Below are 24,330 nucleotides of genomic sequence, written 5' to 3' on the forward strand. Positions count from 1 at the left end.
GGGTGTCTAAGAGTTCATCAGGAAATTTATCTCCAATTTTCTGGCATAGAAATACCCAAATGACATTATCAGTGGTTTTCATTCAAAATTCACCTGCAGTGAGATTTTCAATTTCTCTGGTGTGAAAAGGGACAATTTGTTCACTCATAGTATGGCCCAGTTTTGATAGCCTCTTTTCCCTCAAAACTACACTATTTAAAGGCCTAACACTCAAACTGCATTTATTTTCACAGATTTCTTTACTTCCTTGGACCTTAAACACAACCTCACATATGTGCTTGGACTGCCTTGCCCATGGAGTTCAGGGCCACAGTGAAGTTATTCTCAGTCTCACAATCATTCCAGGCTGCTGCTTCTGATCACACTTTAGATTCTGGTGCTCACTGCTGCATTAAGGAGGTCAGACAAGTTCCTCACTTGAGGAGAGAGGATTTTATCTACTTTTCCTTTGACCCATAGGACCAGGCAGAGCAGACACAGGTATTTGCTACCAAGAGGTCAGGCTTTAGCCCTGGAGGGTGTCCGTAACCCCTTTGTGAAAAAGAACATGTTCTTGGCAACCACTGTTACTCAGCAGCCTGTCCAGGTCTCTTTGGCCTCTCCACCATTACCTCTGCACCCACCCCCTACCTCCCTATCATCGCACTATCCATTCATTTACTAATAACTGTCCCCAGTAGCTGGAAGAATATTATTTGCATTGAAAGCTGATGCATTTGCAAGAATCTTCAGCCAGAATGGCTGAGTGGATGATCCATCGACAAAAGAGGCAGGACAAATCCAACACAGCCAATTACCACCCCATTAGTCTACTCTCAATTATCAGCAAAGTGATAGAAGGGATAATCCATGGTGCTATCAAATGGCACTTGCTTAGCAACAACATCCTTCCAAAAGGCCAGTTTGGGTTCTGTCAAAGTCACTCAACTCCTGACCTCATTACAGCCTTAGTCCAAACACAGACAAAAGAGCTGAACTCCAGAGGTGAGGTGGTAGTAACTGCCCTTGACATCAAATGCAGTATTTGACTGAGTAGGGCATCAAGGAGCCCTGGCTCAACTGGAGTCAATGAGAATCGGGCTGAAAACCTCCACTGGCCAGAGTCATACCTAGCAAAAAGGAAGATGGTTGTGGTAGTTGGAGGTGAATCATCACAACCACAGGACATCTATGCAGGAGTTTCTCAAGGTTGTGTCCTCGGTGTCATGTCCTAGTTCTGGAGCACAAGTCTTCAGCTGCTTCATCAATGACCTTCCTTCAATCATAAGGAGAGATGTTCGCTGAAGATCGCACATTGTTCAGCACCATTCATGACTCCTAAGATAATGAAGTGGTCCACATCCAAATGCAACAAGACCAGGACAATATTCAGGCCTGAGCTGGTAGGTGGCAAGTAACATTCGCACCACAGATGTGCCAGGCAATGATGATAGCTGATAAGAGAAAATTTAGCTACCACACCCTGACACTCAATGACATTACCATCACTGAATTCCCCCACTATCAATATTCCTAGGGTTCAGAAACTGAACTGGAGTAGTCATATATAAAATGTAACTACAAGAGCAGGTGAGTGGCTTGGAATCCTGTGGCAAGTAACTCACCTCCTAACTCCCCAAAGCCTGTCCACCATCTACAACGTTCAAGTCAGAAGGGTGCTGGATTACTCTCCACTTGCCTGGATGAGTGCAGCTTCAAAAACACTCAAGAAGATCGATGCCATACAGGACATAGCAGTCCACTTGATAGGTAACCTATCCAGAACCATTTACTCACTCCACCACTGATACACAGCAGCAGCAATTTGTACCACCTACAGGATGCACTGCAGCAATTTACCAAGACTCCTTAGACAGCACCTTCCAAACCCACAACTTCGACCAGCTAGAAGGAAAAGGGCAGCAAAAGCGTGAGAACACCACCACCTGGAAGTTGCCCTCCAAGCCACACACCATCCTGACTTGGAACTATAATAGCTGTTCCTTCACCATCACTGGGTCAAGTCCTGAAACTCTCTCCCTAACAGCATTGTGGTGTACCCACACCTCAAGGACTGCAATGGTTCAAGAAGGCAACCCACGACCTTCTCAAGGGCAACTAGGAATGGGCGATTAAATGCTGGCTCAGCCTGTAAAGCCCACATCCCTTGAATGAATAAAACAAAATTATGGTATATCCCTTTAAGGACTGAATGCATCAGCATTACAGTGGGAAATCTGATAATTCAGTTCTGTGAATGTCACAGCTGAAGATCTTAATCTTTGTGTGACTTGCACAGACTATAGTAGGGGCTCAATGTTCTTTTAATGCAATTTCCATGCAATTTTTAATGCAATTTTTGTTTTCCTATGGAAATAGCACAGGCATTAAACACACTGCAGCTTTAAGAAGCTCCCAGTAAGGCTCCAATCATTTTCACTAACTTCTTTTCTCTCTAGCAACAATATAGCCCAAATAAACTAAACAAAGAGAAGTCAAAGACAAATCTGACAAAAAAATCACAACCGTAACAACAAAGGGCCAAAAGAAGAGAGATGGACATTGGTTGTACAGAGCACTGTTCAAATGCTTAAAATGTATCGCAGGGACAAGATTTCATTAAGCATCTCTTTTGCTGGTTTTAATGAACCTGGTACTTGTTGAACAGGTCTGAATGCCCCATGAAATGGGGTGTTGGTGTTCAATGTCCATCAGTGCTATCAGCAAAATGTTATCAGCATCAGTAAGAACAGCTTCTGTGGCAAATTGAAAAAATCCAGCTATGCATTTGTGAATGTTTCCCATTTGCCAGATCATCTGTGGAGTGAGCTTCACTCTTCCACTGAGTTGAATTATACTTAATTTGGGATAAAAAAGGTAGAACAGCATTTGCCACATTGAACATTGAAAACTTGCATTTGTACATTCTGCTTTTAATGTAGTAAGAATGTCCACACCGGTGAACTAAAAAGTCACTTAATGAATGAATCTTCTGTATAGAAAATTACAACCAAAATCTGATAATAAAATAGAAATGGGTCAATTAGCATCTATGAAGAGGAAATGCTATTTAAACTTTCCAGTACGAGATCTTTAGGTTTTAGATACGTATTAAGATAAAATAACAGATAAGGTGGTAAGTCAGAAACATAGTAGGGCATCAATGATAAGGCATTTCCTACCACTAGATGAAACAGAAAAGGAATAAGGAATAAGAGGAGGAATAAGGGAAGAAGAATGTACATTTGCTTCATAGTAAATATAAGTTTGAGCAAGAGCAAATTATATTATAATGGTGTGTTTTTGTATAGTGTTTATGGAAGTACATAACATAGTTAACTAGGGGCTAGTTTATTTAAGAAGAATTGGAAAAAATGAAGAACAGCAAATGAATGCTGCCAGAAACTAAGAAATAGCTTGTAAGTTTTGTTAGCTCTACATTAACAAGTCCCATCCTTAACTGCCCACTGAAACAAACCACACAGTTTTATCACCAACTTCTCACGGCAGTTTAGGATGGGCAATAAATGTCATCCTTCCTTAGGATGCCCTCATCCGAACTGATGAAAGGACTTCAACCTAAACTGTCAACTCTGTTTCTCTTTCCACAGATGGTGGGTGACCTGCCGTGTGTTTCCAACGTTTTCCGTTTCTATTTCACATCTCACCTATGCTCCCCAAGTTTGGGATTCCTATGTGAATGTGGTAACTCTAATAATGCTGGTGGCTCTTTGCTACAGCCTTCTTCTCTGTGCTCCAGTGTTGGAGCCCAACATGGGTTTGATGCAATTCTCCAACACTTACGCCGTGGAATCTGTCTGCAGAGACTGACACAAAAACAGGGAAATCACTCATCTCAGTGGAGAGGAATTCGGTAGGTACTAACTAATTTACCATTTTTGACCTAATTGAATTTGGTTAAATACTTTAATGTTTTAGGTGTGTTGTGATGGCTATTATCACCAAGTCAACACCGATGGATATGCAAGAAGGATGTAGGTACCATGTAGATAAGAAGTGAGAATGGGAGGCTTGCCATTGATAACATGTTCAACCCATAAAAGCATGTACCAGGGAGAGAGTCAGCTGTGATAAATGACATTTAACTTGGATAAAATAGCGCCATGCTTGTTGATAGGACAGACACTGATTATGCTATATTGGGAAACAAACTGAAAGAGCTTAAGAGAGGAAAGGGTTCACATGTTATTGTAACGCAAGTTAATGAAGGATTGTGATCAATATAGAAAATATATAACTCAATAGAAAATCACATTTTGAATTGCTTTAAAAGATTTGTTACATGCAAACCAAAGGACAGCACATTGCCCTTAAAAATGTTAGTGGTTAGCATAATGGTATTATGTTAGAAAAGATTTAAATGTGTATTACAAGAATCTGTGAATATTATTTAAGTTACTAGTTAGTTCACTGTTGGTGGTGATATAATCCAATTATATTAAAGAACATTTGTATGCGTATTAAAAGCTTCTAACACCTCAGGTAGATTGGCCTATTTATTTTGAAACACCATTGACATAAAGGCAATTTAAAGGAGGTTTATAAAATAATGGAAGTGATGGATAGCATTCTTTTTGATAAATTATTCCTGTACTGCATGCCCTCTTGTGCCACTTCAGCCTGAGGTAGAATCACAAGGAAGTAAATGGGGACCCATTTGGAAAATGCTGAAAAATGAGTGTGGGGCATCTGACGTGCAAATAACTTTTGTCCTTTTGATCCTGTGTAGAGTGCACCAAAAATCTGAGGTGTAACCTTATCAACATGACATCAGCAACCAGCCAATGTTGCTGCGGCTATTGCCGGTGTTAAAACTCAATCATTGGGCACTAATCTCCTGAGTTCCAAGCAGCAAGTCTAAGTTGCAGTTGTAAGCTGAAGCCATGTCTGTTCCCCTTAACAGGGGAGGTGCTTGGAGCTTGCTGGAAGCTATGGTTGAACTTGAGGTGAGAACTCACATTTTCCAGTGCAATTATAAAAACTTTAGGTGGCAAAAATGAGAGAGGTTCCTCTTCCCACACAGGGTAGAAAGTCCTCAATGTGTCAGGTCAAGCAGCAGTGAGGGAAGGAAACAATCAATGTCAATGCCATGTGTGGAGCCTCAGGACATGATACAGAGCTGAAAGAATTGTAATGGCTTTGAATCTGTGCTCAACGTTGGTCAAATCACCCTTAATTCCCATGCCTCCTACCCCCCACATCCATCATGTCACTAGCCTCACACATTGCTGCATGCAATATATCCTTGTCAATCCCTATAGGAAGGATGCGGAGGCTTAAAAAGAGTGCAGAAGAGGTTTGCCAGGATGTCGCCTGGATTGGAGATCATTAACTACAAGGAGAGGTTAGACAAACTTGGATTGTTTTTTTATGGAGCACTGGGGTGATCTGATAGAAGTTTATAAAACTATGAGAGGCATAGAAAGGGTAGGTAGTCCACGTCTTTTTCCCAGGTGAAACTGTCAAATACTAAATGGCATAAATTTAAGGTGAGAAGGGGAAAGTTTAAAGGAGATTTCCAAAGCAATTTTTTGTTACACAAAGATGCCTGGAACATGCTGCCGGGGGAGGTGGCAGAAGCAAAATGATAGCAATGTTTAAGAGGCATTTAGACAGACACATGAACAGGCAGGGAATGAAGGGATATGGACCATGTGCAGGTAGATGGGATTAGTTAGATTGGCATCATGGTCAGCACAGACATCGTGGGTCGAAGGGCCTGTTCCTGTGTTGTACTGTTCCATGTTCTATGTTCTTCACCAGACAACAAGCTTCATCTGCCTAACATCAAGTGCCCTGTCAAATGCTCACACTCACTTTTCACAACATCCACACATTGACAGCCATGGCAGGCATATCACCCGACCACATGAGGAGGCACACTAACACATTTGGCTCTTTCTTGCAGGAGAAGATCAGTATCAGCAACACTAACCAACTGAGGACATGTACAGCACTAACATACCCCCTCAAATAGACCGAGGACAGAGTGCAGGTCACCACAGAATCCACTTCACGTCCAACTTCACCTTCACTGCATGTCGGACAATGCTTCGCTAAAGAGGTATGTTTACAAAACACACCAAGATGTGAAGTACCTGCAATCCAGGCTCAATATATGCAATTCTTTGGGAGGCCAGGAAAGCTAACTGCAACTATTGATTTTCATAAAACTGATTAAGGAGAAGAGTTCAATGTTTTGCACATGGACTATTAAAATAATATAGTACCTGGTAAGTTTTTCAAGGGCATTGGGAAGAAAAACAGTTTTTATGATGTGACTGAAGAATTTTAAAGTGAAGGCTGGAAAATCAAATGACCAAATGAGATCTTAGGATCATTATCTGAGAGACTGGAAGATGTTTAGATGCACACTCAGATACTTTCTCAAGAACATTAGGAAATTCTAACTAAGACTGGTTAGAAGACAACTTTTTCTTGTCCACAAGCAATTTTTATTTTAAAAGAACCACATTTGATTCTCTGTTCACTCCTAACATACTGGGACCTAGGAGATAAAATATGTAAATATGTCTGGATTCCCTGATCCTTAATTAAGATTATTTTATACACTCCACCCATGAATATATCTGTGTATTGGAGAGAAGGCTATTTAACTGCTACAACTAAAACAAATAGTGTTTATCCTTCCTGATCATTCTCAGTTCTATTCCCACATCATTGACTGTAGGATGGCTTGTGTCTAATAACATGTGTGGACTGATGCTGGGACACCAGCGTGTGTACAGATATGTTTGGTTATATGTAAGGTAACTAGCATGTATGGTAAATTTGCACTGAAACACAAGTTTCAAACATGACACAATCACTTGAAAGCAGCACAACAGGAAAGGTTTAACGTGATGCAGGAGTGTGAGATGGTGTTTTAAATCTTCAAGGGACTGACATGCCCCACAGAGAAACTACCCTGGGTGTTTCTATAATAGCATGAGTTAAAAGGCATTTACAGTTGAGAATTGGTGAACTAGTGATAGTGGCTGGATACTATTAGAAAGAAGCACTGGTGGAATTTATGCCCACAACTGGGATTTTACGTTAAACTGCAGCTTTCTGTGCGTTGTGATATCGCAATCTGTATTTGCAATTCAAATACGTTGTTACTTTTGAAGTAACATCTCTAGAAATCTTTTGAAGATATATTTGTTTTTGCCACAGCAGTGTGACATTGGTCTTGAGTAAACACTTGTAAGCTTACATTTTTGATATCAAAATCTTGTCTCACCAAAATAAAACATTAGATGTTGTTTCATCAGCAGCTGGTTCTCTACGACCAAGTCATAGGTGGGATTTCAACCAGATGAGAATAACAGCAATTATGTTCCCAGTCAATCTCAATTAGTGTAATCACCTCTTGGATATGCTAATACCAAGGTTACTAGTTGAACACTGACCCATTCCTCAAATAAATTGGTTGTCAACAAGCCCAAAACTATAGGTATCAATGCAATCAAGCCAGCTTTTATTTAGACATTCCAGCTTTTATTTAGACATTTCATGGGCTATTCAATAATTTGTGGGGGTGAAAGTTAACATGATAAAGAAAGTTGCATGCTTTTTATTTCATATTTGCCAGTGAAACAGCTTTCTTTGTAATTGGATAGGTAAATTCAAAGGTGAATTGTATAACCCTGTGATTAATCCAAAACACTGCCCATTGGAACTGCAGGTTAGAGGAAGTATAAACACAATATACCAGAAGGAAAGAGTAGCAAGGTTCAGTATTTTAGTAATGTCCAGTAATATAGTGATATCCAGGTGTTTGAAGGATATCCAGTACTCAAGTGATGTCACCTAAAAGACAAATACAGTCAGTCAGGAAGTCACTGGATTTAGAAGGAGGGCTGATTGATGGAGGTTAAGTGTCTATTTGCTCTAGTTTTGCTTGTTAGTACAATCAGAAGGAAGATACTGATACATACCATCAGTTGAAACTAAAGGACCCACAAGCAACCTGGATTGACCAACCAAGGGAGATTGCATGAATGGTCAAGCTCAGGTATAGTTATTGCCATATTGGCTATGGATATTACCACCAAAGTTAAAATACTGGGTAGAATCAAAGCTAATTTTTGTTAGTATATTGGGCATAGCATTGGTTGTTTTTCTTGTTATCATTGCTATTTAACTACAGGTAACCTATGTATGATTCACTGACAAATGAAAACTGAAATGTTGGATTTAACATTGACTGAATCATTTTCTCCATAATTCTCAGGCTCAACCTAAATAAGGCAAGAAAATTCTTTCAGCTCAGGCAGTAAGGATATGCTCAAGGTTGCTTGGTTAATCTTTGTATAGTTTTTTTTGCTTTGTTTGAATACATAGTTTTGGCCTGGGCTCCTATTCACCATTTGTGTTCAAGTGTTTACTGAGGTGATCAACAAATTGGGTACTGAGAAGGAACAGGAAGTATTTTAAAGAATTTTATCAATTTGTGGTCTGGGTGTGGCAGTGGCAAAGACAATCATTTAATTGTCATTGCTAATTGCACTTGAGAAGTTGGTGGGGAACTACCTTAATAAATTGCTGTTGCACTTGTGGTCAAGGTACGCTCATTGTGCTGTGCAATTAGAGTTCCAGAATTTCAATTGAAGAACAATGACATATTTCAAAATAAGGATTTTGTGGGACCAGGAGATTAATTTACAGGGAGAAACCTTGGTGAGTTGCAGCAGTGCACTTTTCAGTATTACAATCACAGTGCCTCTGTGGTGCAGAGTGGGAACCTTCAGGGTGGGGGGTGGGTGGTGGGAGGTGGGTTGTATTGCCCTTCTCAAGTGTTGTTAAAGCTGCACTCATCCAGGCAGATGGGGAGTATTCAACTTACTCTTGACTGGATATGCTTTGGAGAATTAAAAGTTGAGTCATACACCACAGAATACCCAAATTCTATCTTTCTTTTATCAGCAGTTTAATTATATAGTTGTTCCAGTTAATTGGCTCTGGGATGTTGATAATGCAAGATGAGATGAAATTCATGCAGTTTGCTCCCAGAGTGTAATGGGTCAACAGACTCTTTTGTTTAAGATGATCATTGCCCGGCCTTTTGTGCTGTAAACATTATTTACTATATCAGACTCTACTTAAATTTTGCCAAGACTTGCAGTAGGTAAATGAGTAGCAATTTAATTCGGGCTTTTCTTCATTGAAAGTATAATATTATCAGTCTCTCCCTGCGTGCATGACCAGAAAGAGCCCCTAACATATCCTTCTCCCTTCCTTCTTTCACTGGCAAGGGTTGAGCCTGTGGAGTTGACACTTTCTGGAAGAAGCATCCAAGCAACAATAAACTGTAACAGCTGCACTATATCAAACATCAAGATACCTCTAGCACAGGGCAGGCACCACAAATGATGCTAGAGGATTCCAAATGTCCACTCTAACATAGTTAGTGGCAAACTAGTTCTCACTATATGTGCTTTTTTTTTGTATGTTCCCCTTTGAAACAAACTGCTGATCCCATATTGTGTCTCAGTCATTTCCATTGGGCCAATCTCACAGATGCACTAAACCACTGAGTCTCCCAATGTTCTGCTGGCACCTCTGCTGCAGCCCTTCCATGCAGTGGAGTGAATGGTGAGCATCAAGTAGGCTGTAGGCAGAGGGAACCAAGGTGTTGCCCATAGACCTCCATAACAGTAGAGGCTTGGAAGTATGACTACCAAAGACAACACGTCTGGCAGCATCTAATTTAATCAAACTAGATCTTTAGTCACCAAATCCACTCAAGAATTTACAAACTCCAACTTTATCCAACAATTAAACTTCAGCAAGATAAGAGCAACCAATTCTTCCTCCATTCAATCACAAACAAACCAGCAAATAATAGGAGATCTATTAAGGTGTGTAGATGGTAGGCATTTGTCCTGCTGCTATACATTGGGTTCTTCATGCTTGTTTAACACACGACATCAAGACCCAGTTTGGCAGTGCTAATATAAAATCAGTGTTGCATGAAGATTGATATCACAATCTGACTAGTCTGCATAATTCTGGCATTGACAAGCAGCACAGAACCTGCCAATTTGGTTCAGGGTATATATCATATTAGAAGAAGTTTGCTTACTGTTCACTCAGAAATATGAGCCAAATAAGCCTGTGTGACACCCAGACAAAGGATACTGTGGAGTCTAATTTCATGACTCTACAGATACTACCTAAATTAAGTGATCACCTAGACTGGTTTGGGTGATCTGAGGGGGAGTTTCTGCTCTACCATTCCCTTCATTGCCACAGAGTTTTTCATTACTTTTTCCCTGCACAAGATTTCATTGCTCCAAGGTTTATTGGTGGGGTTGGTTAGAAGTTGTAGTCATGGTTCTCCATAAGGTATTGGTATTTTCCTGCCTTTCCATCATTCTTGTACAGTCTTAAACTGACCAAATGTATATTTCTATGGGTGTGGAAGACTTGCATACCTACTATGTTTGGTGTATGAGTACAAGGTTAATTTTACATTTCTCCATAAAACATTGAAATTACTGACACTAAAATTTGGACCTGTTAGTTATTAAGAGAAGGCATCGGATAGATTCTGACAGAGAATCTTACAAACCCTTTGTGTTCTCATAAGAAATGCAATCTGAAACATCAATCAGCTCCCACTTCCCTGGACAGAGTCCATGTATGTTTGTCATTTTCTGCTCTAGTTCATGTTTCCTGTGCTTGTTTTATGTTCTGCACATGTCTACATAGTAGCCAGTTCAAATTCCTAATGTTGAAGTGGTGCCAATTTTGACAGTGGCCCCAAATTTTGCTTTATATCAAAATAATATATTTTCGGTGAAAATACATGTGTTAAAAGGCAGTGAGTTGAAGTCTCAATGGCTAAATGGTGGAATCAAATCTTTTTGCGTCATTATGCACTTTCTTCTAGTTAACCCTGATAATGATTATTTTTCTGTTTTTGAAATTCCCATTCCCAGAGCAATAGATGTCTTGTTAATTATTTAATATTGCATGCATATTTTTTTTCTCATTACTGGTTCCAGGTAAAATTCTATCACTAATAAATGGAAATCCCTGTTGCATGCATGGTTTGCAAGTACATGGGAGCATCACCTTTTGAAACTGAATATATATGTCCTGGAGTTTCCATTGGTTTGTGCTGGTCCCTCTAGTGCAATTCACCAGTGCAAATTATATTCTGCACAAACAGAGTTTCGGCAATCTTTTTGCTTGATTTAAGAAGAATTCAGTTAGAAGCCAGACCTGCCATGCTCCCAGATCAAATTAATTACACCCTTTACAGACCTTCAGGAGGCTTAAAAAAATTGAAAATAAAACAAGAAGTGATGGAAATATTCACAGATCAGGTAACATCTGTGAGAGAAAAACTTGAGTTAATGTTTCAAATCAGTGACCTTTCATTAGAACTGTGAAAAGTTGGACATTAAAAAAGTTGCAGAGAAAGAGAAGTGGAGTAGAGATAACAAGAGGGAAGACATACAAACATAGAAGTTAGGGCAGGAGACACTGAATCTCAAAAGTGGTGTACTGCCAGGTAAAAGCAGACAGTAAAGGCTAGTGAATACAAAAGGTACACGTGAAGGAGATGTAAATAGGAGAAGATGAATCTGAAACACCAGAAGAAAGGAAACATAACTGTAAACATTGTAAATGTGAGATACAGACCTGGATTGGCTGATAATCTGAAAGTTTTGAATTTGTCAAATCCTGACAGCTGTATTATGACAAGCCAGAAGATGAGATGCTGATCCTTAAGCTTTGTTGCATTCACATAGGAGAGCGAAGACGGAGAATTCAGAGTGGGAGTTCAATGGAATGAAAGTGTCAGACAACTGAAAAGAATAGGGTAAACTTTGTGGATTGAACAGAGGTCTTCTGCAAGCAATCACCCAATCTCTGTTGGTTTCCCCAGTTTAGGAGAGAGCGTGTCTTGATCACGTATAAATTGAGCACGTATAAATTGAATCCTGAGCACGCATAAGCATAACTTGGAAGAGGTGCAAGCAACTTCCTGCTTCATCTGGAAAGAGTATTTAGAGCTCTGAACAACAAAAAGGGAAGGGGTGAAAGGGCAGGTAATGCACCTCCTGCGGTTTGATAGGAAGGTGCCATGAGAAGGGAAATGACTATTATTGGGCCGGAACCTTGGAATACTGGAAGGGAAGGGGAAGCTGATGGCATCATGTTGGAGGTGACAGAAATTATAGCAGATAATTTATTGAATATGGAGGCTGGAACTGTGGAAGGGGAGGACAATGCAAACTTTATTCTTGTCGGAGGGGAGGAGGGAGGGAGGGGATGAAAGTGTGGGAAATGGAACAGACTCAGTTGAGAGACCTGTCAACTACAATGGAAGGGAAACTATGACTCAGGAAAAAGGAAGACAAGTTGTGGGGGTGGTTTGTAAATGATAGAACTTAGATAGAGAAACTGGGAGAATGGATCAGAATTCTTAGCAGTGAGCAGATGGAAGGAAGTGTAATGAAGGTAGGTGTGGGAGGCTGAGGATATGTTGTAGGCGCTGGTTGCCAATGAATCTCTGAAATGGAGATATAAGTGTCAAGGTAGGGAAGGGTAGAGTCAGAAATGGATCACATAAAGGTGAAAGCAGGATAGAAATTGGCAGCAAAGGAGGTGAAATTTTCCAGTTGTGGATGAGAGCAGGAGGCAATAATATTGTTGCTAGCAGTAGGGCTTGAGACTGGCAAGGAGTTGGTGAGTTTACTGGTGCCAGGACTCGCAAGCAAGGTCATTGTAAAAATCTTGAAAAAAACATGATAACCTAGTGTCTTCAGAGATTTTCAAGAGTGCAACCAGTGACCAGAAGTAACAGATGCCAAATAGATGGTCAGACAAAGGACATGGCTAAAGGTTGCAACTTTCAGACCTTCTCACATTGGATTTTGCATGATCATGGGCCAGTAAATGACAGAATTCAGGCAAAACTATTTGCTCTTCTGAACCAGACATTTGAAGGAACTTGCAGAATAGCCACTAGTGAAGGGATGATGCTAAAAAAATGTAAAACAGTTTTGCTCAGAGCACAGTTTGGAGATGCATGTCAGGGATTATTGGGCATGGGACATCTTTCAGGAGTTATGGGATGGGGTAGCAGCCTGTCAATCCAAAAAAAAACAGTCTTCAATCTAAGACTAGAATAGTTGCATGAATACTACTTGTAGAGAGCCATTTATGGAGAGCTATCTCTCAAAGCAGTGGTAAAAGAAGACTGTTTTGAGTGTTTGGATTCCCAGCAAAGGTGTTTAAAGATGTAGAGGTGTTCTTGTCAGTTGAGACATGCTCCCATTGTAAATATGTAACTCTACTGAGCCATTTGTCGACACCTAAAATGTTAGTGAACTGTAATTGTGACCATTGAAATTGTATTTAATCACTTGCTATCATCTTTTTGCTTAAAAAGTGTAAAATCTCAATGTACTTATGAGTTCAAAGAGATTCTCCTAATGAGAGTTTCTTCCAGAATGCTTGCTTGTCGTGTTGAATAAAGAACTAATGCATCTAAAGCTCCAGTCTCCATGTGGCTCCTTCACAGCCATGACAGTGCAGTTGAGGAGCAAGCCCATGACAATGGTAATGGCAACATGACCTTCTTCTTTGCTGCTGAGTCAAGCGAGTTTTACAATTGGGGTCAGTGAGAACTAGTAGATATTCAGAGTGGCGAAAGGAGGAAGGCACCAAGTCAGCTTGATGTGAAAGGCGGGAGATCTTGTCGGGAGTGTTGTGGGAGCCACCGGGCTCAGGGTGCCCATTCCAGATGACCTGATGCTACATTTATCAGAGGCAGAGCAGGACTTGCAAAGATTCCCCAGCACTTACAATGGAAAATCTGCTTTTGATTCCTGGGCCAGATTAGTCCAGGCACAGGATTTGTGAGCCTATTCATTTGAATAAAGTTTAATGGCTCTGGAGAAGAGAGGTAAGAATAAGGTAGATAGCATTTTTTTTACTGTCTGCATTGTTTAATATTATTAACTGTTTTTAAAAAAAACCTTAGGTGATTTTATTTGATTTTTATTTTAAAAACTAATTTGTACATGTTATTGTTTATTTCATTTTTTCAAATGCCAACTGTCAATTATTTCCAGGAGTTTTTTTTTGGGTGGGGTTTATTCTGACCCACCCACTTCACCCCATCGTGTCACTCAAGTGTCTCTCACCACTCAGGGTATTGTTGTTTGGGTCTGGGACCATCTCAGCTAATAAGATCAGCTTTATGGATCTGGAGATGGTAAGGTCAGGGGAATGAGGAACCAGAGACAGCAACATTGTGTAATGGGCCTTACTTAGAAAAATCTGCACCTCAGTCATAAAATTTACTCCAAAAGGTACAGTCAAATGACTCTTGTTCCCATGTAATCATTGAATAGGCCTATTGTTTCCAGATGAATTTATGCTATAAATTAAGAATATTAATACTTTGCATGTTCAGTATAAAATTGTGTTGGCTGGAATTTTGAGGCATTTTATTTAATTGGCCTCAAATATTCAATAGTCTGCAGTGGGAATTCAATACAGTAGGAAACAGATAAATTTAATTGGCTAACTCACAGAGTTCTGAATGTACAGACTGGATACTTGTAAGTTCAATGCAATTTTTGCTCAGTATCTTGTTTAAGTAAGATGGGTTTTATTTCTATTTTGGTAACAATGAATGGAGCCTACACACCAAAAGTACATGAGTGAGCCATGAATTAATCACTCACTATAAAAGGAAATGGTCTAAACAACATAAATCCTTTAATACAAATGTTCAAATAATTCAGGACACCACAGGTCAGAAGATGGGTAATTGGTTAAATTTATGCAGGCAGATCAATCTGTTAACAGCCTTTTGAAGAACAGTACGTTTATGTAGATGAGTGTAACATTTAGAAGTCAGACTTCTTAAATCAGCATAAATCAATGGTAAAAACAACTAGAGCGCACACACACTCTCCCTCACACACACATGCACAAACACACATATTCAGACGCACAACACACATACACATTCCTCGCTCCATCTATAATTGCATTCAGATATTGGGAGCTCTGCTCATATGATTCATACACATTGAGAATAAGCAGAAACGAGCCAGCTTCTGGCAAACAAGAACCAATGACAGCAGCAGCATTGCTGCCATGGCAATTAGGTTCTCTCCATGACAGCAGTTCAACTGCAATGCTAACTTACACAGTCACACATCATAATTGTTGTACACATATGGGAGGAGGAACAGAGGAAATTAAGTATCTCCTCCTGGAGTTTGTTTGATGAAATCTAGTACAGCACAAGCTCCTTCTCAAAGACAGCAAAGGTTTCACACCGGATATGCACCATCCTTAGGAATGATTCCCTGTTCTTTGAAAATTATGTCAATATTGCAAAGCAATGGAACTTGCATACACCTGTGCAGAGATGCAGAGATTGAAACCATCCATACTTTTAGAAGAGCAAATTATATTTTGAAAAAGATGTGTTAAAAGTTTACAAAAATCTTATTGTTACTTATGAAACATAAGTCTAAAGGATATCAACACAGCACTTAAAAATTGAACTTTTTTGGAATATATTCCCTCATGAGCCATACTTTTATTTAAAATATGCAAACATCCAGTAAGTCATGGCTTTTACTAAACTATATGAGCAGAAATAGCAAAAAACCTGCCTCTTAATATTTCTAACTATTGAATAACCCAATTAAGTCATGCAAAAACTTAGCAAAAGGCATAATCAAAATGAAACAAACTATACCTAAATTCACTGTATTGTCGCTTGTTCATGACATCATAGTGATGACAATGACACATGGCTCCTTAGATTTTTCTCAATTCTCCCTCAAATAAAATAAATGTATTTTTTTATATAAATATTGATGGCACCTTTAAAATAAAGCACATTCACGAAGAGGAGAATCTGGAAAAAGGAGCCAAGTTAAACCTGCAAAAGGCATTTTTAGCTCATGTTGCAGGCACAGTGCAAGCTGAAAGAGAACAGGTAAAGATCATTGTTTAACAGAGTACAAAGCAGCACCAAGCTCAAGCTGTTTTTTGCACTGCTTAAAGTGCAAGGTAGAAGATACACTTTTAAATGAAAATTGAGTTAAGCCAAATCATTGTTTAATATTAACAAGCATCTATTCTAGGGAACATAAAAATATGATAGATAAGAAGTACCTGTAAGGGATCCAGTCAGAGAGATGTTTAGAACTCATGTTTAACATCAACTGCCTGATTTTTAGCACAAAGGCCTGGAGCATGAAGTAGTGATCCCAAGATCAGACTCCTGAAGGACATCTGCCACAATGCAAGCATTATCCAGCAATACCCAAAATCTTCAACTTAACAGCCAACACCAGGTACTGAGACACAGGCAAATAATCAGCAAGAATCATTAAACCACACCTACAGCAGCGATTCTTCACTCCCGTATAAGCACACACACACTCTGCCTCTCTCTCTCTCTCCTCTCTATTCCCAGCAAACCATCAGCACAAGCAACTGCTCAAATAACACACCAAGTAACAAAACAGGTAGCTGCAGGGTTCTTTGTAACCAATTCAAATACAGCCAGCTTTGATGTCTTAAAACCTTTTTAGATAAAGCCTATCTCATCATGCAAAAAATCCCCAGAAAATATTCCTTTGTTATATCAAATTATGAATTAATTTCAAGTGAGTCATTCATTCACATGGAAACTGAGGCAGGGGGAGGGTGTTGCTACATATAGTATAAATAAATATGCTTTGATCTCCAAGGATGTTTTATATTTATGGGTAGGAATAATCTGCAATAAAGTGGCTGTATATCTTCCCAAATTATTTCTCATTCATATTTATTGTTTAACTTATCACTGTAAGCACTCCCACACCAAAATAATTAGATGCTGCAGCTTTAATACCAGCTGAAACTAATTGAGAAAAATCCTTAAAGGATATTTTGTGTTACAAATTTCAAATATCTAGAATAAATGTGGCTAGCATATTATAAAAGGATTCTTCAGATAAAATGAAAGTAAATATTCTCTGAAGATCTTAAGACATTGTATATGCACCTGCATTACCTTTGAGCAATTGATTCTAAGCCATTCGTTGAACAATAGTAAAGTGAATGGATTATTGATCGCATCCATATTTACAAGTTTGAAGATATACAATGTAAAATAAATGGAAATGTTAAAACAAGGGCTAACAATGCAACACAAAATCATAAAACAAATGTAGGAAGTATAATTAGTCAGCGAGGAAGGATTAGAGGGATCAGTAATGAATCTGAAAAAAGGCTACCAAACAATATAAAAAGGTAATAGTGAGGGCTTTCATGAACACATCAAAAATATAAAAGTATGGGTAAACAGAGGTTATGACCACTAAGGTTAAAGGAGTTTGGGTGGAGATAGGAAGAGTTCCTATTGCAGAGGATGAAGGAATGGCAGAGATAGTAAACAAATATTACTGGAGCCAGTAAGACAAATGGGCAACATTGATGCTGTAAACTCATATGGTTTGAATAAAAGAATGGCAAAAGATTCTCAAGCCCATGAATTTTCCTCCATTTACCAGGCAGTGTAGCAACTTGTAATGGACAATGTAATGCTATTTATGCTAACCACAAGGGCATCAAGACAATATAAATCAGATACAAGCTTTAAAGTCTGTGGCATCTTCAATGAGTATGCATATTTTAAAAATTTACCCCATTGAGAACAACTTAAATTTTAGCATCATTCTGTCCGTTAGGTGATGACTTGTCTCAAGGAATCAAATTTTTTGAATGACAGGATCGTAGAAGAAAAAGATTCAGCCATTAAGTGAAAAGGAGGCTATTCAGCCCAGCAAACCTGTATCAGTTCTCTATTGGTATTGGTACTGGTTTATTATTGTCACTTATACCGAGGTACAGTGAAAAACTTGTCTTGCATACCGTTCATACAGATCAATTCATTACACAGTGCATTGAGGTAGTACAGGGTAAAAACAATAACAGAATAGAGAGTAAAGTGTCACAGCTACAGAGAAGGTGCAGTGCAATAAGGTGCAAGGTCACAACAAGGTAGATCGTGAGGTCATAGTCCATCCCATTGTATAAGAGAACCGTTCAATAGTCTTATCACCGTGGGATAGAAGCTGTCCTTGTGCCTGGCGGTATGTGCCTTCAGGTTCCTGTATCTTATGCCTAATGGAAGAGGAGAGAAGAGAGAATGACCCGGATGGGTGGGGTCTTTGATTATGCTGGCTGCTTCACCAAGCCAGTGAGAGGTATAGACAGAGTCCATGGAAGGGAGGCTGGTTTCCATGACGTGCTGGGCTATGTCCACGACTCTCTGCAGTTTCTTGCGGTCCTGGGCAGAGCAGTTGCTATACCAAGCCATAATGCATCCAGATTGGATGCTTTCCATACTGCATTGATAAAAGTTGATGTGTTAAAGGGGACATGCCAAATTTCTTTAGCCTCCTGAGGAAGTAGAGGCTGGTGAGCTTTTTTGGCCGTGGTGTCCATGTGGTTGGACCAGGGCAGGGTATTGGTGATGTTCACTCCCAGGAACTTGAAGCTCTCAACTCCCTCGACCTCAGCACCATTGATGTAGAATGGTGTATGTACACTGCCCCCTTTCCTGAAGTCCATGACCTGCTCTTTTGTTTTGCTGACATTGAGGGAAATGTTGTTGTCATGACACCATGTCACTAAGCTCTCTATCTCCTTCCTGTACTCTGACTTATCGTTATTTGAGATACAGCCTACTACAGTGGTATCATCTGCAAACTTGTACATGGAGTTAGAGCAGAATCTGGCCACACAGTCATGAGTGTATAAGGAGTAGAGTAGAGGGCTGAGGACGCAGTCTTGTGGGGCACCAGTGTTGAGAATGATTGTGCTGGATGTGTTGCTGCCTAACCTCACTGATTGCGGTCTGTTGGTCAGAAAGTCAAGGATTCATTTGTAGAAGGAGGTGTTGAGTCCCAGGTCTCAGAGTTTGGTGATGAGTTTGCTTGAAATTATAGTATTGAATGAGGAGCTGTAGTCAATAAACAATAGTCTAATGTAGGTATCTTTACTCTCAAGATACTCCAGAGTGTAGGGCCAGGGGGATGGCGTCCACAGTAGACCTGTTTCTTCTACAAGAACATACCATTGTCTAGTCTTTCTCCTCTGCAAAAATTATTTTAAGCTAAAATAATTAAAATAGGAACAGGTTGCTATGTTCCTATCTAAATAGGAACATAGCAACCTGTAATCCATTCAGCCTCTTGACCTATTCAGTTATATTAGACTAATCTTTACCTCAAATAATTTTAATCACCTTATTACATATCCTTTAAAACCTTTCTCTACCATAAATCTATGCACTTAAGCAAAATTCAGCAAAAGTTGAAATCTCAAATTAGAACATGAATGTTGGAAATGCTCAACAGGACAGGCAGCATCTGTGGAGAGAGAAACAGAGTTAATATTTCAGATGGTTGACCTTTCATTAGTTATAATGAAAGGTTGTTGATCTGAAACATTAACTCCCTTCAGGCAGTTATTAATTAATATGGTACCTGTAACTCTTAGCCCCAGTCAGGGAGATCTATGCCACCAGAAATAGATATTTTCATTTTGCATTTTTATTCTGAGAGTTCTCATAAGGATTTCAACTGCTCAATAATTGTATGAAGACTTATGTATATTGTGGTGGCACAGGAGCTTTGAAGGCAGTCCCTTGTCATGACATCAGGTATAATGTCTCTTACTGGAAAGATAGCTAGGTGTGAAAGTCAGCGAATATTATTCCCTACAGCTTACACACACTGTCCCTCAAAATGTTTAGCTTTTTTTCTCCAACTATATACTTATGCAGAGCACCAGATTATCAACATAGTAACTGGGCAAGATGTAACCAATGCAAAATGATGTAATATTCATACTGGACATAATAAGGCACAACATTTAAAAGACACTTGAACAGGTACAGAGAAAGGAAAGTTTTAGAGGGATACGGGCCAAATGCGGGCAAATGGGACTAGCTTAGATGGGCACCTTGGTTGTCATGGATGAGTTGGGCCAAAGGACACAGTTCTGTGCTGTTATGACTCGATGATTTTTAGTATTGCTGAAATTAATACTAAAGCAGATTATGAAAAATGAACTTTTTTTAGGGACAGAAGAACTTTTTGATGAAACCCAGAATTATTAAGTATATTACAATAGTGCACTGGGCCATGTTATTGTACCATACAGGACAATGTGCTATAATAATTCATGAGTGATGTGGTACTGCAGCAGCTGTTTCCTTTTAAAATGCACTTCATTCAGATGAGATGCTGATGGAGGCCACCAGCTCTCCTGCCCTGATCAGTATAGGGGCAGAATAGGGTAAAGAATGAAGTAAAGGATTAAGCCCTGATATTTGCTTTGCTGCTGATGAAACTGACTATGAGCCCAAGCAGCACTAAAAAGTTGCATGTCTCACACCCTGTCCCATTCACTCTTTGTTCCTGTGTTTGCTGACTGACACTAATTCCTGGGTGAGCAATGTCTCTACACTGGCACCTTGTTTGGCACAGAAGTTGTGTTCCAGGAAGAAGACCGCCAATTGAATCAGCATTAAAAGTGTCACTGGAGCATTATATATAGAGAGGTGTGTTATCCCTGCCCCCTACTCCCCTCTCCCCAGCTGCCGTAGTGGGAACCTGGCACAAACCCCTGACCTCCCAAGTGCTGCACACTGCTGTGCCAGGAATCTGGTGCAAACCCTGCCCTCCGCTAACACCACAGCTCAGTATTGGGAGGCTGCCTCCAAGGGCCAGTGGCTCTATTTTTCTTCCCACCAATGTGGCTCAAATGTTTCCAGCATTTTCTGTTTTTATTTTAGATTTGCAGCATATGCAGTTTGCTTTTGATTTTCTTTTACTTCTTAAGAGAAAATAATCAGCCACTCAGTGCATTACTGAATACCGCAAAGTTGTTGAGTTGAAATGTTAAAAACGAGCCTGGTCTACTGTTTAAAGTGGAACTAAAAGATTACATAGAACTATGGTATTCTCACCTGCATTGACTGAGGGATTGAGCGTAGGAGTTGTGACATCATGTTACAGTCGTACAAATAATTGATTAGATTGCAGTTGAAATACCATGTGCAGTTCTAGTTGCCATGTTATAGGAAGGATGTGATTTGGCTGGAGAGGGTGCAGAATAGACTCATAGGAATGTTGCTTGGACTGGAGGGCTTTAGTTATAAGGAGAGATTGGATAGGCTGGGACTGTTCAGAATCAGAACCAGATTTACTATCACATGTGACATGAAATTTGTTGTTTTGCAGCAGCAGTACATTGCAAAGACACAAAAATCTATAAACTACAAAAATAAAAAAAAGTGCAGAAAAAAGGAATAATAAGGAATAACGAGGTAGTGTCCGTGGGTTCATGGACCATTCAGAAATCTGGTGGTGGAGGGGAAGAAGCTGTTCCTGAATCGTTGACTGTGGGTCTTCAGGCTCCTGTACCTCCTCCCTGATGGTAGTCAGGAGGCTGAGGGGTGACCTTATAGAGGGTCATAAAATTAAGAGGGGCATAGATAGGGTAGATTAGTCAGTCTTTTTCCATGGGTAGGGGAGTTTAAAACTAGAATGCATTGGTTGAAGGTGAGAGGAGAAAGATTTAAAGGACATTTAAAGAGGGGCAAGTTTTTCCACATACGGTGGGGAGTGTATGGAAAGAATAGTCAGAGGAAGTGGAAGATGTGGGTACAACTACAATGTTCAAAAGACATTTGAATAGGTATGCGGATAGGAAAGGATTAGAGGGATAAGGGCCAAATGCAGGCAAATAGGATTAACATAGATAGTCATCTTGGTCGGCATGGACAAATTGGGCTGAAGGACCTGTTCCTGAACTGCAAAACTCCATGAATCTATGGTGCTGGGTGGGCCAGGGTGAGCGATGCAGAGTGCTGAGATATGGGCTTCAGGGTTACACCCCATTGCTGGGGACTGACAGTACTGCTCTGTGGCTTGACAGTCCACCCAAATCTGCTGGTCTCTTTCACTACTCCTGTCGGTTGTGATCGATACTGCAGTCTCCCCCTCTGTTTGTTCAGCTTCACGAATCCACCTGGCTTTGGGGGATTTCTGTAACTTGTTATCACAGAGAAATGTCTGGGCTGGGGAGATCTGTACAGCCAAACAAAGAGAGAGGGAGACAGCAGCTTCCATTGGATTCAATGGGTGGTGACGAGAGATACTGTCAGAGCCAGGTGGTCTGTCAACACAAGGGGGAGGCACCACCAGTCCTCAGCACTGCCATACACACTGTGCCAGCCAGGGCACAGCTCTGAGCACCAAACCTCAGTGCTGAGCAGCTGCACAACTCACCCCACCCAGCCCAACACCAGCCCTCGCAGGCAGCCTCTTCACACTAACCCATGGTTGGTTCATTGCTGTGAGAGCATTATTGGATGGCAGAGATTTGTGCCAGTTCCCAGAACAGCGAAGCACAGACTGAGCAGATACAGACTGAGCAGATGATTTCTCACAACTGGGGAGTACATACGTGTCAGTGTTTGGATTGGAGGACCAAGAACAACATAATGAATCTACACTCTGGGTGATGCTCAGCACTAAGCAGGAAAGTGCTATATTTTAAAATTCTCTTCTAGCGTTTGGATCCCTCCATGGCCTCAATCCTCACTGACTATCTAAAACCACTGCACTTCCCTGTCTCCGGACTTTTGCTGATTTTATTCACATCATCAGTGGGTCTTAGACGTACCCAATGGAATCCTTCCACAAATCTTTCTCTCTTGCTACCTCTCCTTCCACCTTTTAAGAACACTCTTTAAAACCTATCCATTTGATCCAGGCTTTAGTCGTGTGATTTAATATCTCCTCGTATAGCTTGATGTCAAACTTTGTCTCATAATGTTCCTGTGAAAGAACTTAGTACACCTTATTGAGTTAAAAGTCCCACATAAGTACAAGTTGTTGCTGAAAGAGCTCAATACCATAAGAACACAAAGCCAAACTAGGAAAGAAATTACTTCTTCAACTTCCTCTTTACAGGTTGCACACAGAAACTGGATTTCACCTTCACGAGTTCACCAAAACATTGCTGTAATCAGCACTAGCCTCAAAATTCATAAATAGGTAGGCATTCTCATAAGTGAAATATAAGGCAGGAAGAAGGTTCTCTGTTCCAGGGGACAGGAAACATCATTATAACTTTGCAAGGGGTCAGCATTAGAAAACCATGGTAGGAAATATCTTGAGTGGTTTCCTCCAGGTGTGAGAATCAATACATATTGGAACAATGCTGCAAAAAGTCCCATGACCTCACAAGATACTTCACAGTGAGCGGCACGGTAGCGTAGCGGTTAGCGCAACGCTATTACAGTGCCAGCGATCGGGTTTCGATTCCCGTCGCCGTCCGTAAGGAGTTTGTACGTTCTCCCGTGTCTGCGTGGGTTTCCTCCGGGTGCTCCGGTTTCCTCCCACATTGCAAAGACGTATGGGTAGGTTAATTTGGGTTTAAAATGGGTGGCGCGGACTCATTGGGCTGAAAGGGCCTGTTACCACGCTGTAAATAAAATAAAATACTGCAGCATCTCTACCTTTCACGCACACACACGCACACACACATGCACACGCACACGTGTACACACACACAGGCATGCGCACGCACACACGCACAAAGAAATAGTTATCCATCTTCTCCTACATCAATTATTGTTGAAATTTTACCACTTTCTCCCCCAGACAGAGCTCAAGCTTACACATGTATGATAATTAAATAGTTTGTTCAATGTCCTTCCATCCTTTCCATTTTGGTGAAGGGTAGATGGGAGGCCACTCACTCAAAAGTATCAAGGGCAGTGCCTCAACAGATTGGAGGAAGTGATTCTCCTGCTCATGGGCAAAGAAATCATGGAACCACCTCACAAGCTGAGTCAATATGAAATCTGCTGGGTATATTCATTAACAGTGCTTTACTGTGATTAGAACATCCACTTTGAATCGATTAACAGTAGACATCTTCATTACTTTCTGTGCTGCTGCATTACCATAAAGAGTGCAGCTCATAAATGGAAGTACCTTCTGTTTAGTCTTTGCAGAGAATCAGTGTAGTCTTCCTGTTTCCTGCTCTCCATATTATCAGGAGGAACAGGAGGGAACTGTGGACGAAAAGAGAAATGAGGATGATGATAAGGAGTCCACCTCCAAGCTCTCTCTGGAGGATGTACAGGAGACCATGAGCTCTATGCTGGAGGCATGTTCATTTCTTTGCAACAGTCCCTTCACACAGTAGCTATTAGTGCAGGTGATTGTGGAGACAGACAGAGGTCCCATAAAGCCTTGTTTTCCC

General features: G+C 40.3%; 1 protein-coding gene across 3 annotated transcripts in view; it reads right to left on the minus strand.

Moving 5' to 3' along the window:
• Positions 1-24,330, minus strand: part of tub (TUB bipartite transcription factor) — a 265,736-nt gene that overhangs the window by 80,844 nt on the left and 160,562 nt on the right. Inside the window, exon 1 of one of the 3 annotated variants that reach the window (XM_052029519.1) lies at positions 16,168-16,268. The exons of the other annotated variants lie outside the window; for them this stretch is intronic. Within the exon in view, the coding sequence (XP_051885479.1) occupies positions 16,168-16,250 (83 nt within the window). The 5' untranslated portion in view covers positions 16,251-16,268. Of the gene's footprint in view, positions 1-16,167; positions 16,269-24,330 lie in introns of those variants that run through there. 3 annotated transcript variants of the gene reach the window in all.

This window comes from Pristis pectinata, chromosome 14, assembly GCF_009764475.1.
Source record: "Pristis pectinata isolate sPriPec2 chromosome 14, sPriPec2.1.pri, whole genome shotgun sequence".
Taxonomy (NCBI): Eukaryota; Metazoa; Chordata; class Chondrichthyes; order Rhinopristiformes; family Pristidae; genus Pristis; species Pristis pectinata.